The 13,608-nt window shown below is 39.9% G+C and overlaps 2 protein-coding genes across 11 annotated transcripts in view; both read left to right on the plus strand.

The window, feature by feature from the left end:
• SHC4 (SHC adaptor protein 4) overlaps window positions 1-3,059 on the plus strand; it is a 37,478-nt gene extending 34,419 nt beyond the window's left edge. For all 3 annotated transcript variants that reach the window (XM_009681353.2, XM_009681354.2, XM_068958587.1), the window contains 2 exons: window positions 886-1,139; window positions 1,809-3,059. In XM_009681353.2, coding sequence (XP_009679648.2) covers window positions 886-1,139; window positions 1,809-1,964 — 410 coding nt within the window. In that variant the 3' untranslated portion in view covers window positions 1,965-3,059. The remainder of the gene's footprint in view (window positions 1-885; window positions 1,140-1,808) is intronic.
• A 2,943-nt stretch (window positions 3,060-6,002) lies between these two features.
• CEP152 (centrosomal protein 152) overlaps window positions 6,003-13,608 on the plus strand; it is a 34,993-nt gene continuing 27,387 nt past the window's right edge. For 3 of the 8 annotated variants that reach the window (XM_068958554.1, XM_068958557.1, XM_068958559.1), the window contains exons 1-4: window positions 6,003-6,155; window positions 7,540-7,668; window positions 13,051-13,151; window positions 13,383-13,449. In XM_068958554.1, coding sequence (XP_068814655.1) covers window positions 7,582-7,668; window positions 13,051-13,151; window positions 13,383-13,449 — 255 coding nt within the window. In that variant the 5' untranslated portion in view covers window positions 6,003-6,155; window positions 7,540-7,581. Of the gene's footprint in view, window positions 6,156-7,539; window positions 7,669-11,272; window positions 11,466-13,050; window positions 13,152-13,382; window positions 13,450-13,608 lie in introns of those variants that run through there. The other 5 variants (XM_068958552.1, XM_068958556.1, XM_068958558.1 and 2 more) reach the window with 3 other exon arrangements.

Consider the following 13,608-nt stretch of genomic DNA (forward strand, 5'->3'; position numbering starts at 1 on the left):
CTTCAGTCTGTTTGTTAATCTTCACCTTTTCTGGATTCCCACTGAGTGCTTTTTCTGTCAAGGTTGGCTTCGTACAAAAAGGTGGGCTAAGGACTGGACATATTTAAAGTAAAGGAAATCTGTGGCCATTGAGACATTTCAAATCTGGGGCTGCATTATGCTCTAAAAGGAACTAGCTATACCCTGAGGATCCTTAAGTTGCACAACTCAATTGAAGAATTGGTATCCTCTTATTTTCCTTAGAGAAATCCTGCCTGTGAATCATTTGCAGTCTGACTGGCTACATCCCAAGCCACCCAGTTTTGTTAGTACACGCAGTAATTTTTCATTTTTTCACAGCAGATGCATCATGCTGTAATCTTCCCTTCTGGCTACATTGGCCATGTTGTCTTACATTCCCGCACATAGCTGGAGTCATTCAACATGATTCTCCCAATTAGATGTGACAATCTCTTCAGAGCTTGTTAAGGAAGAAGGAAAAACTAGATCTTTAAAAAATGTATTGTGGCTAAAAAACAACTAAAATTTTGTTTTTACGGGGAAGTCTTGATTTTTTTAATACAACCAAAGAAATATAAAACCAAAACAGCAGAACATTAGAAAAAAACTATAATTGATTTAAATTCCTGTTGCCTAGCAACCCAAGGTTTTCCCATCTAAGGTATGGGGAGGAGATGAATGATAATTTTACCTAATGCACTGGAGTGCTGGGAGCATTCATGTGTGCATATTATTACAGCCTGTAAGGCCACTTTATTCACAGCGTCAAGACTGAATCATCTGAATTCTTCAGAAGGCTAACAGCTATAAAAATATTGTATCACTTCCTTTTAGGATGAAGTTCTAGGTAAAGTGTCCAATATGTTCCCTTTCATTTAATTTTAGGATTACCGGAAACTGTTCAGCAGAGTGCTGCAAGCCACACAGCCGGTCTCTGTATTATGCCACAGATAAAACAACAGCTAAAGAATGAAGATTGTTACCATGGCAAATTAAACAGGAAAGCAGCAGAGAGCCTCCTAGTCAACGATGGAGATTTTTTGGTGCGAGAGAGCACAACGTCACCTGGTCAGTATGTCCTCAGTGGACTTCAGGGAGGGCAGGCAAAGCATCTCCTGTTGGTGGATCCTGAGGGCAAGGTATGAGCATTTCACATGCTGAAATGTCAAGAGTTGCTCAGATGTTTCAGTTAAAATGATTCCACAGAACTGATCTGATTCTATGCTGGTTAAGATACAGGTTTAAATTTCATTTCAAGAACTTATAAGCACTTAAGTACCATGGAAATAGAAGTGAGGAACTTACATTTATTTTTGCGAGTCAAGATGCTGGTAATTAGTGTAAATAGATGTACACGTAATGAATCCTTTGAGTTGTTATTATACTGCTAGAAAAAATAACCCTAACATCAAATAACAAAGTTGATCAGTAACACACTTCTGGATACAGAAAAGGGAGAGCTGGTTTGATGTCACTGTAGTTCTACCTGCTTCTGCTCAGCTGCTTCTGCTCTGCTGCTAGAAGAGCATTCTCGAGTGACATTTCTCAGAGGAGACAGTAAATCAGAAAAGTAATTCTTATTGGGCATACATCCTCTTAACTTGGTCCTTCAATTTTTCACGTTCCACACGTCAGCTAACACTGGGTTAAAGGATAGGTATGTATTACTGCATAGAGTAATATATATATATATTGATCCCACTCCAGCAGTGGCTTAAATGCCTTTTGACCTTAATGGGTTAGGCTCATGCCCCACCAGTTTTAACCATGATATAACTTTAAATATATTCTTTTGCTTCTTTCACTAGGTGAGAACCAAAGACCATATATTTGATAGCGTGGGCCATCTTATTCAGTATCACATGGAAAATAATTTGCCAATCATCTCTTCTGGAAGTGAAGTGAGCTTGAAACAGCCAGTAAGGAAAGAGAATAATATGGGACACAGGCATTATCACAAATAACGCCCTGGATCTTACAAATCCCAAGACAATTCATTTCTGAAACTTCATTGACGATTATGAAACTTTATATTATGAAGCAAATTCAAAAAAAAATATAGACTGCACTTTCTGCTGCTGTTCCAGAAGACTTCTTTCTGTGTGTGTATGTATGAATATATGTATATGTGTACATCTATGTAGATCTATAGAGATCAATATGCATAGTTATATAGATATATGTAACCTTAATCATAACAGAATAACACCTTCAGAGTGTGAGATCCATTTGTGAAAAGGTATTTTAGACATGCACAAATGTCACTTTCAAGGTCCTACTGAATCAGTAACTATTTAAAAGCACAATTAAACCTTTACATGCAAAAGCTCACTTGAACAAACTGCTGGAACATTAGTATGTGCCTTTTAGCATAGAATTATTGGAAATTAATATTATTTATACTGAATTAGTTTTGGATGGTTAAACAAACATGTCTAAGGTTTTAACTATTTGCCAAAACAAATACAATTTGAATATTACTAAAATGTCATCTGCTTTCAATAGACACTAATGATTTCATTTTGCTTGTAACAGCACTTTACTAGCAAGTAAGATTTGAAATTAATAGCATTCACAATACAGAAAGGTTGTCTGATTTCTTAATTGTTTTTTTTAATCACTGACTGCCTACTCAAAGACTTTAGATTATGCAACATTTACAAAGTTGAAATTAATATATGTAATATAATTTTGGAATAGAACTTGTAAAGGACAAGCATGCTAGATCCTAATATTTTTGTCTTGCATATGATTTTATTATTATTACCAATTAATACTGGAGACTTCTCTTTCTAAAGGTAGGCTAAATATATTTTCATTGATTCTGTAGACCTTTACAAACTAGAGAAGCTGAATTAAACTAATGATACTTTTTGAGATAAAACTATTTAAAAGACTGTTTGAACTTTGAATGTGCCCTTATTCAGTGTTCTTTCCAACATGATAGATGATTTTCCCTTTCTTCCTGTAGAGTTCATCTGTTCCTAAACATGGAAAAAAGTCTTCTAAAGGAAATCTGTGAATTGTTTTGCCACAATAAATACTCTAAATATGAACAATCCTGTGTTCAGTGTGAACAGGGGTTTCGCGGGCTTCCTGTTGAAGAAAGAGTGATTTAATAAGTAACTGAAGAAAGGGAAGGGGGATTTGGGGAACAAGACTGGTAGTTCAGGTGATGGCTTCTTTGAGAAAGTTGTCCCTTATAAGATAAGCAATGCCTCCCGCTACAGTCGGAGGCATTCTCTCTGATTCCCAGCCCACCAGGTTAGTTCCATAAGGCAGACAATTGGTGTGGCTAGTTCAGCAATCGCTAGAAAGAAAGCTTTGACTATAATGGAGAAATTCTGTTCTTTTGCCTAATGCATTCAGATTAAATGGGACAGTAGAGTCAGAGCTCTTTTCCCTGGAAAACAGAGAGAATCATATAATACATAAAATAATTGAGGACATAAGCTTTCTTGGAGGGAAAATCTGATGTAAAGAGCCACATTTAGAGCTGACTACAAAGCATCTTTTTTCTTATCTTCAGCTAACAGGCACAAAATATATTTCATTCCTCAGTAATAGCATGATTAAAATACTCAACTCAATTACCTATATTGAAGCAGTGAGATGCTTTTAAACATTAGTAGCTGATTTCCTTGATAATGGTTGGGCATTGTTGATATTAAAAGTCTTCAAAATAAAGACTTCAAAATAAAGATCAAACTTATTCCTGTTCTATCAAATCCAAGGTTCTCATCTGTGAACAATTTCTAGCAAGAGTTCATGCTTAAGTTTTGTGTCACTGCAAGGCTATTTGGCAAGAAATTACAAGCGGCATATCAACTCCCTGCATGGTATTCTTTCTACTCCCAGGGCTTACTGAACTTCATAAAGTGTAACATCAAGCGTATTATACTTTATTAAGCAAAGAATGAAGCAAAAATAGCTACTTTTGTGGCATTTCAAGGGGAGACAAGACTTGCACAGAGCTGCTTTTTTTCATTAGCGCTGAAATGTAAGAGGGGGTCATAGAAAGCAAACATGGGGAACTCCATCTCTATTTAGTACAAACCAAAACTACTCAGGACAAGAATAATAGTGATTGGAGTTGTGATAGCCTGAGATCAAAGTCATATGAATTTGGCAGTCAAGACACTGACTTAGGGACTTCACTTTACCAATGGGCAAAAATATCCAAAGTCTGTGAATGATGTTTGGATCAGAGTATGACACATTTTAAGGCTCTCTCTGAATATCTCTAACTTAAAAAGAAAGAGAGAATCTTTGTTTTGTTGCTCATGCATCTTTTATATGCGTCTGAAGCAAAACTGTGAAGGAAAAGAGGAAGAAAAATGAGTTAATTGGATGCTAGTGCAATAAACAAGTTAGTATCTCAAAATCTTTTGCTGTAGAGAGAGAAAGCAAAGAATCCTAGTCATTACAGATACAATTCAGACACCACACATCCATGCCTTACAGAAAACAGACATGTTTCCTGGAATAAATCACATCCACTCTTCTGGAGCAGGAACTAGGAACTCAGTTTGTCTTTTCTAACAGACATGGGCCTTGACTTGATTATTAATGTTGCTTTTAAACTCTGTAGACCAGCCACCTCAGGTAAAGTATATTATCTCCTGTGCAGAAGTCTTAGTACAAGTAACTATGCTAAAAAAAAATTGTTGTTGTTATCTGAACGCTGGAAAGTTTTCCTGAATATTGTTCCTGCGAAAGTTAACATGAATTGTTAGGCACATTTAGATTTTTTTTTTGTTTTTTCATATCTGTGAAAATACTGAGGCAGTTGTAAGGATTGGTTGATCCTGTTTGTTCTAATTGTTACTAGAAGCCCCAGGGAAAAACAGAACATTTTAACTATAAAGTTACATTTAATAGACCTAGCATTTTGGTTCTTTTTTTCAACGCTCCTATACATTTTACTGAAACATATTAACATCCATAATTGATTGCTTTCATTAATAAAAATATTACAACAAATGACCCAAATGTATCTCTCCTATTAAAACTTCCATTTTCTGCCTTTTGGGCGGGAAGGACTATCGCTGAGGCTAAGTGTCACCAGATGGTGCTATTACATATCTTCCTCCTCTCTGAACAAACGCTCATTGTTTGAGAAACCATCCTGATTGATTTTTTTTTTTTAATGGTTGCTCCAGGCAGTTCTGTGGAAGGAGTTCCTTGAGCTCAGGAAAACTTTTTTTTATTTTTATTTTTTAATAATAGATTAAAGTAAGCCCTGGACGCGCAGCGGGTGGCTGAGGGCTGGGTGCTGGACACCCTGAGGGAGGGTTGCTCGCGCTGCCTGGGTCCCACCAGAGCCTCAGTGGGCAGGTGTGGTCCACCCCGTTGAGGGACTTCCTCCACCTAAAGTTTGGGTGGGAGGTGAGCTTGGGGGCCTCAGCGCTCTTCCGGCATCACCACCCCACCAGCATGGCGGCATGGGAGGAAGAGGGGCCGACCGCAGGCCTCTCCCCGGCAGGGAGCGGCGGGGGGCACTCTGTGAGGACAGCAGCAGCAGCGGCTCGCTTGGAAAGGCCGCCCGCTAGACACGCAGGGGCTCTGAAGGGAGACGCGCTTCCACGGTGCCGTCAGCTTTCGTCATGAGGAGGTCGCCCTCCCATCGCGAGACGTCACCCCGCAAGGTTGTGACCTCACAAGGGCATCGCCCCGACAACGCCATCGCGCGTTGCCAAGCAACTGCCACGTCTTGCTGCGAGATGGCGCCGACGCCACCTGCGTCCGGCCCCTCTCCCCGCCCCTCACGCGCCCTAGGGGCGGGAGCGCCGTAAAGTCACGGGGAAGAAATCCCGCCCCCTCCGCAAGCGACCACAGCCATTGGCTGACCGCTTAGCCAACCACCGAGCCAGCCGCGTTCCCGCGGCCATCCGCGCCTGCTTTCAAACAGCCACGGGGGGGGGGGGGGGAGGCTTGCAGCGCAACCGAGCGCGGCTGGGGCGGGGCGAGCGCCTCCCGCCCGCCCCTCCTGCCTGCCGAGCGGGGTGGGGGGCGGTGCCGTGCTCGCTGGTTGGAGCCCCTGGCTGCCAGTCAAGGCGGCGGGCGCGGGGTTCGGTTGTCATGCGGAAGAGCGGCGAGGGCGCCTTTGTTGCGCCCGGTGGGAGGCTGAGCGGCCGTTGGGCGCAGCGGCTCCGGTGAGTGTCGGCGCCCCGGCCAGGGCTTCTGCGCCCTCCTCCTCCGGGGAGCGAAGCCGGCCTCGGGGCACGGCGGGAGCCGCCTCCTTCTCCTCTGAGCGCCGCCGGCCCGCGCTGCTGGCGCGCCGAAGGGCTGTAAATAAACCGCCGAGCGCGGCCGGCCGGGGCCTACCGCGGTCCGCGGCGCCCCGCCGCGCTGGGGGGGCTAACGGCGGCCCGGGCGGCCCCCTCCTGCCGGGCCCGCGGGCTCGCTGCGGCCGCCAGCGCTTCTCTCAGGCGGCGGGATGGGCCCGTGCCCTGCCCCCGGGGTGCTTCAGCTCACGGGGTCGGGGAGGGCTCCAGTGAGGCGGGGCAGAGCACTGCGGGCGGGCGGGCGGGCGGGATCCGCGGCTGAGGCAGGCCGCGCGGGAAGGTGGCTGAGCTCGTGCGCCGCGCTGTGAAAGATGCGGCAGGCGCTCTCATGGGGAAACCCGGTCTTCCCGGGGGAGCCAAGAGACAGGTTGTCCTGTTAGGGCTTTTGCTAACTCTGTTATAGACTTTTCTTGAATATAAGTAGGCAAGCATGTCCTTAATACATAAGTATTATGGAAGTAAAAGAAACATGGTGTTTTTCTTTTTTCAATTAGCTTTGGAATCATGCCCTTGTAAAGCTTACTGTAATAACTGAGTAAAGATTTCAGCATATGCTACACCTATTTGATCAAAGAATGTGAAAGTCTGTAAAACCTTCAGTAATTTTGGCTCATAGCTGTATGTGAGGAGCCTCTTCAGCAGGGAACGACTTGCCTTGTAATCAAATGTAGGTCAGCGATTATGAACTCTAGCTTACTGTGAACTAACTGTTCAGTGTAGGTGAGTCCTTGGGTGTCTGAGTTTCTTTTCATTAAGCAATTATTTAAATCTTCAACTGACTGGATACTTTTCCATTATTGAAGCTATTATCCAAATGTTCAAGCAACAATGTACTTCCAGTAGTTAGTACAAGACTTAGTCATTTTACTGTAGTATATAGAAGGCAATGAAGCAACATTTAATAGCAGACATATTTGTCAATCTATATTGAATGAATGTATCCTGTATTAGTGCTTGAAGAAAGTGATGTCTATTTTCATAAGTGAACTTTAATAATTTCCTAATGTCACTTTATAGAAAGCTTAGATAATCTCTTTTAAATGTTAAGTTCTTAGAAATGAGAAGTATTGCTAATGCTGAGAAACATAGAAGCTCAAATAAATGATACAAATAATAGGCAACTTTTATCTCAAAAAGTTGTTTGGCTACTTGATTTGGGAAGTAAGTGTGTTTTTTTTTTTTTGGTTGTTTGTTTTACAACTGTATGGTGTTTTTGTTCTTACTCATGTGATGTTTTCTTGCCTTGTGATAGATTTTTTTTTTGGATACTCAAAAGCATTATCATTAGAAAACAATGTCCCTTGACTTTGATAGTGGAGCTCTACAAACTCAACATGAAGAGGAAGAGTATGACCAAGAGGATTATGCAAGAGAACAAGAGGTGAAAACAAATAAATCATTTGATCTAAAGGCTTGTTTAACTAGTTTCTTTCCCATTTCAAACTGAAGTTTTATGCTGCCATTGATAATGGGGCACAAACTGCTTTGCAAGAGTTGCGCAAGAAGTAGAGGGATAATGAGGAGATGCATCTTAAGAGCCTTACAATGTCATATGTAGTGGCTGGAAGAATGATATCCCTTGGTTATGTAGTAGTTTGCCAAAGACCCCTTTCACCTACTCCTTGTATTCCTTCACTACTTTTTCACTTATTACAGTTACTTAAAAAGCAACAGCTCCCTTTCAATTGAAAATCAAGTTAACTTATAATCAGAATTTTAAGTTTCCTCATTCTTTTCTAAGCTAAGTATTTTAATCTCTAAAAAATATATTCAAATATTTTTATTTCTGGAGTTCAAATACATTGGCTATCCTGGGTGTTTCAACTTTTTAATTTCAAAAATGGAATTGGCAAAATGTGCATTTAACATGAACATGTAGAATGCTTTCTTATGGGTTAGTAAATTATATTTGTGTCTTCACAAGATATACTTTGGGGATCATTGTCTAGAGGGCAGGTGACATACAGACAAATATCTACAAAAAAGTGTAGTAGAGCAATAGCCATGCAACTTCACATTCACTATAGTCTTTGCAATAGCATCTCTAGATGTCTGCTCAAACCCTTTTTACCCAAATTAAGGGTGTTGTGCGTGTGCAGGAGAATAAAAAGTGAAATAATTGTAAGGTTATTGTAGAGAGAAAATGACGGCATAAATAGAGTTATAGGCCTAGAGAGCTGATACTATTTTTTTGGTCACTCTCCAGGTTCTGTTTAGCACCAATCTAAGGTACTTCCTTCTCCACAAAGATATGTTGTGTTCTCATAATATTTGAAGGGGGTGTTCTCATCTGCAGTCGCTAATACCTGACGCTTATTACACTTCTGGAATCCTTCAGTCTAGCAGTAGCTTACCCTTTAAATAATTGAAGGAAAAATATTGAGAAACTTATCTGAGATCTCATCACAAAGGATAGGTCCTTTGTATAGTGTCCTGGTCAAATTTCACTGTAAGCTGTGTGTATAATAGTTAGGTGCAGTTGGTTGGTTTGTTTGTTTTTCCTTCCGTCCTATATTGTCTTTGCAGTCTTGGCTCCATAAGCATTTTCTGCTTCTGAAAGCATTGCTAGCTATCTTAAAATAAAGCTGAATGTTGTCATGGGGAGAGAATTCTCTAGTGACCTCACAATCTGCTTGAGCTGCCTTTTGACTGCTGGTGTCAGTGGGAATAGTTCAGAGAGGCTTTTTTTTAGGTCTTACTTTTATATTCTAACTGAATGGGAAAATGTCTGTTTTCTGAGGGCTGGCTATTCTGATAGAACTGAGACCTGTGCAGTTCTGAGATGAGACTGTACTCAGTTTATGAAAGGAGCTGCTGAGTGAACATGTAGTGATTGAAGTACCTTTGTAAAAGTTCAACTCTGCTGCCTATTGAAGAAGTTTGGGCACTGTGGATTTTTTGCATATATTTTTGCCATCTGATATAATCTTTGTCTATGGAGAAATGGTTTGTATATCCTATTCATGAAGGAGAGTAGATGTGAGGACAATACAGTTTCTAAAGTTTCTTTTACTTTCCCGTTTGTAACAGCAGTGTGCAAAGCGGTTCCTTTGGAATAAGGGATAATCCTTGTAGGTTGTGCAACTTTGAACTGAGGCCTCCTAGGGTTCACAAAACTATACATAAGATATACTTCAGCAGGGTGTAACGTCGAGCAAACTCGCTTAATGGAGGCTCTGCTCTGTTTGCTGGTCAAGACACATAGTCCAAGACTTTCTGCATTAAGTTTTCTACCAGGGTAAACTTTTTTTCCCTCCCTTCTTTCCTTCCTTGGAAAAAATGAGCTCTATGTAGTAGGAGAGTGCTTTGATGCCAGGTTATTACTGGAATTAGGCTTTCTCCAGCCTTAACTGTTCTTAGTTGGAGCTTTTATCTGGACAATTACTGCGTTTATGAGATTTGAAGGGAGATGGTAGATTTTTTTCTAAACAGAGGGACAAGTTTGATCTTTGCCTGTCACATGGGGTAGCCTAACTGACATGAAAAATCCCTACTGCACAAGATAAAGCTATAAAATCAGAATTAGGATATGACTGATTACATACTGGATTGCAGAATGCTTTGTAAGAAAGGGTGGTGGTGGTTGTTTTGGTGTTTTTGACTCTTATTTTAGTCATTATGGTGGGGTGTTAAAGAGTCCATCTGAAACAAGTCTTGGAGTATTTAGTAGTAAGTCTTGGAGTATTTAATAGTAGTTCATGTGGCACCTCAGTCAGATCTCTGAACTATGTATGTCTGACTTAGATATTGGTAAGACATACAGGATGTATTCAGTCTCAGAAAAAAGTTTAAGTACATTCATACAAAAGATCCATTAACCCTTTGTATCTGTAAGTAGGTGGGAATAAATTCCTATTTCTCCAGTGTGGTGTTTACTTATTGGCTGAATCTATAACCCTAAAAGTGAAAGGAGTCACCAAGAGATATGCTATGTTAACTAATGGGTTTGTAGTAATCTAAACCAGGACTGGGGCCTTTACGTTCTGTTAGATGGTAGATATAATCTTTGTCTCTATGCATGGATTGCTTGAGGTCCAGTACAGACTTTTGAGTGTTTCTTGCATTGGAATTAAGGCTGTATGCTTTACTTAAACTTCTGAGTCATGGCACTGCTGCTGTGATGTCGATGGGGGCACAGCATTCTTTACGTAGTAGTCTGTAATAAGATTATTTTTTCCTTCCTGTAATGCTTTCTAAGGATGTTCTTACAGCAATAATGATGCTGAAGCCTCTGTTCTAAAATGCTGGAGTATCTTCAGAAGCTATGAGGTCGCCTCTTCAGATTGGGAGTTAAAGCATTCAATATTTGGATCCATACTTTTAAGGATTTGAAGAAATACATTTTCTTTTCTTTTTTTTAATCCCTAGTAATATGCAAATTCCTTTTACAACTACAACCCCCACTCAAATCTTCTGGCATCTCAGAATAACTGTTTAGTTACATTGCCTTTATTTTATAACTAAATTATTATTTTTCTGCATGAGAACCATCTCAGTACTTGAATTATGTGATTTGTCCTCCAGAAATTGTTGGAAGTGAAACTGTTTTCTGAATGCTTGAGGTTTTTTTAGGTCTTTGTAAATGAGTGGGGGGAGAGCTTAGAGGGGACTGTAGGTTTTTCAACTTCCTTACATGTAGAGCAGGCCTTTCCCTCTCTTCAGTTGTCAGACAAATATACTAACTTTGTGTTTGTGTGTGTTATTCCCTCCCTTGCCTCCCCTCACCAGTGACTGATCCTGTCTTTCCTTTCCTGCTCTCTGGATCTTAGACATAATAAATCCAGAGGATACCCTAATGATAGAGAAGCTCGTCAAATAGCATAAAGCTATATAGATGCTAACTTTTTATACATAATAGTTAATTTTGACTTAGCTGCAACTGTTTTTCACAAAGATAAGGAATATGTTATAGTACTTCACATGCAGCAGCTGATATTTTCTGCACTGATTAACTCTCACATATGTGCTTTGTCTGACAGTTTGGAAAAAAACAAAGTTAGGGTACAGATACATGATGCAATAACTTTGAATGTTATGTAGTCCTCTGGCCTCTTAATGAGGAAAAACAGAATGTATTGCTCAAATTTACAAGTTGAAGCCCAATATGTGGCCACATATCAAAGCTTCACTGAAAACTTGGAAGAACAGGTACATTCTATACGGGATTCATTACATCAAGTAAGTTCAGAATTTTTTTGTGTTTGTTTTTTTTTTTTTTTTAAAGTAACTTATGTAGGCAAAAGGAACTGACTAACTTCTGGAAAAGCAGGTTAAGCTACTCTGAAATTGTTTATGTCCACATACTATTAAAAAATCTGATTTGGTTCTTTTTCTTAAAAAGCCTTGAGATAATTTTGCTTTTTTGACACTTAGATAAATGCTACCTCCAAAAAGTTCACATGATTTTGAAGATGCCAGCTATTTTAAATGAAGTTGTCTTATTTCAATGGAATTATTCATGCTTGCAGTCAGTGGTTTTAAAGCGCTATATAAGCTTTTATCAAATTCTGGAAAATCTCTGTAAAATACAGGAGTTGTAAACTATTAGCTTGTGAATGTATTCTTGGTTAGGCTGTTTTATACTTTCATATAAGAATTGCACACAGTCTCCTTAATCCTAACTTACATTGTAAACTTAATAAATCAAACTGATTATGCACTTGGTAGTCAGCATGCACAGCAGTGACAAGTTGTATGAATTAGTAAATATTGCTAGTCAGTCTGTGACAATTGTCTTTGGCTGAGGACTGCAGTCCCTGGCCAAAGACAGAAATGCAGTGCGAAGCCCAATGGGTGTTATATAATATGGCCCTTATTATCTCTCCATCTGGCCTGCTAGTTATCCATCAGTGAACTCCAGACAAATTTTTTGGCTTAGGTGCACCCTCCACACATTTCGTGCTTAGCTGTATTCTTTCTACAGAATGGTGTACTTGATGGTAAAGATGGCAATTAATGCTGCTAAAAACAATAGGTTGGAGATCTATTTAACGTACTTCATTATTACTCAATATATATTTGTGGCCATCTGCGAGAATGGCAAATGATGTATGGACTCTGATTCAGAATACACTTTGCCAAGTGTATATTTAGAGAGATGAGGTATTTTCACACGCAATATCGATTTCATTGTACCCTGGTATGTACGGTAATCTTGAACCAGATCATAGTCTTTCATCCTGCTTTTGGGCTGCCCCCTAAAAGGGGCACAACTATCTCTTTCCTGAATTCAAAGTAATGGTATTTTTTTTTTGTTTGTGTTCAGTTGCTCTGTGACCTCTTCTGAATATATAGGCAAACCACTAATCACTGTAATGCTGACTTGTAGGTAGTAACACTGGGTGCCATGTCCTTATCAGGATTTCAATCCAGTCTCCTCGGAAAGAGCATGTTTAGAATGTCCAATAGCTGTTGCCTAGAGTTTAGGGAGGAGAGTCCTCTGCGTGAGAAGTTGTAGATTAGTCTTCAAAAGCAGTCTGTCCTGGGACAAGTCAGTCTGGTAGCCTTTCCCTCACCTTTGTGGTGTAGCTTTTCTCTTAACAAGAGCTTATCAGAAAAATCACTTGGTTGGTAACTCTAGTATATTAAGAATTCTGATGTGAACTCCAGTGGTACCAGTGTTGCAACTGGATGGCATCTTTTCCATGGAGGAAGATGACCCAGATTTTATGGAAGTGACCTGTTTCCTTTGTCTGTCTTGCTTTAGACTGAATTTGCATATATTCTTTTGAAAAGAATCGTAATGTGTGCTGTTCTGTTTCAGTTGCAACAGCTATTGACAGACCTTCCCCATGATATGCTGGAAGACAGTGGGGATCAGCTCTCCAGCTATTCAGACAGTAGCATTCATGAGAATGACGAGCAGTAAGGCTTTTTGTATTTCTTTATTTAGGTTGTGCTTTTAAGGCAGAGTAAAAATCTTAGTTAAGTCTATGAAAACAATCTAAGTTTAAAAAAAAGGGGGAGCCATACTGTAATTCACAGTAGGGTTTGGGTTGCGTGAGAAACAAAGTAGATGTCACTTAGCTGAACAATTTTTTTTTTTTTTTGTTTTCCTAAGAGTATAACTAACAGAGTAAAGTTGTTTTTCTCTAGATCACCTGAGCCCTGGAAGCATGATGGAAGGTGGAATGACCATCCATTGATAACTGGTCCTCAGAATGTAAGTTTTTCTAAGTAGTCACCTAATTAATAGCAACTGGTTGTTCAAAATAACATGCTAAATATTCTTTAAATATTCTTTAAATTCATTAGAAATGTACATTTTATGCTTTGCTATTCAATAGAGATATTTCTACTTTGACTACTGGTAACTGCAGAA

The sequence above is a fragment of the Struthio camelus genome, chromosome 12 (genome assembly GCF_040807025.1).
Source record: "Struthio camelus isolate bStrCam1 chromosome 12, bStrCam1.hap1, whole genome shotgun sequence".
In the NCBI taxonomy this organism is placed as follows: domain Eukaryota; kingdom Metazoa; phylum Chordata; class Aves; order Struthioniformes; family Struthionidae; genus Struthio; species Struthio camelus.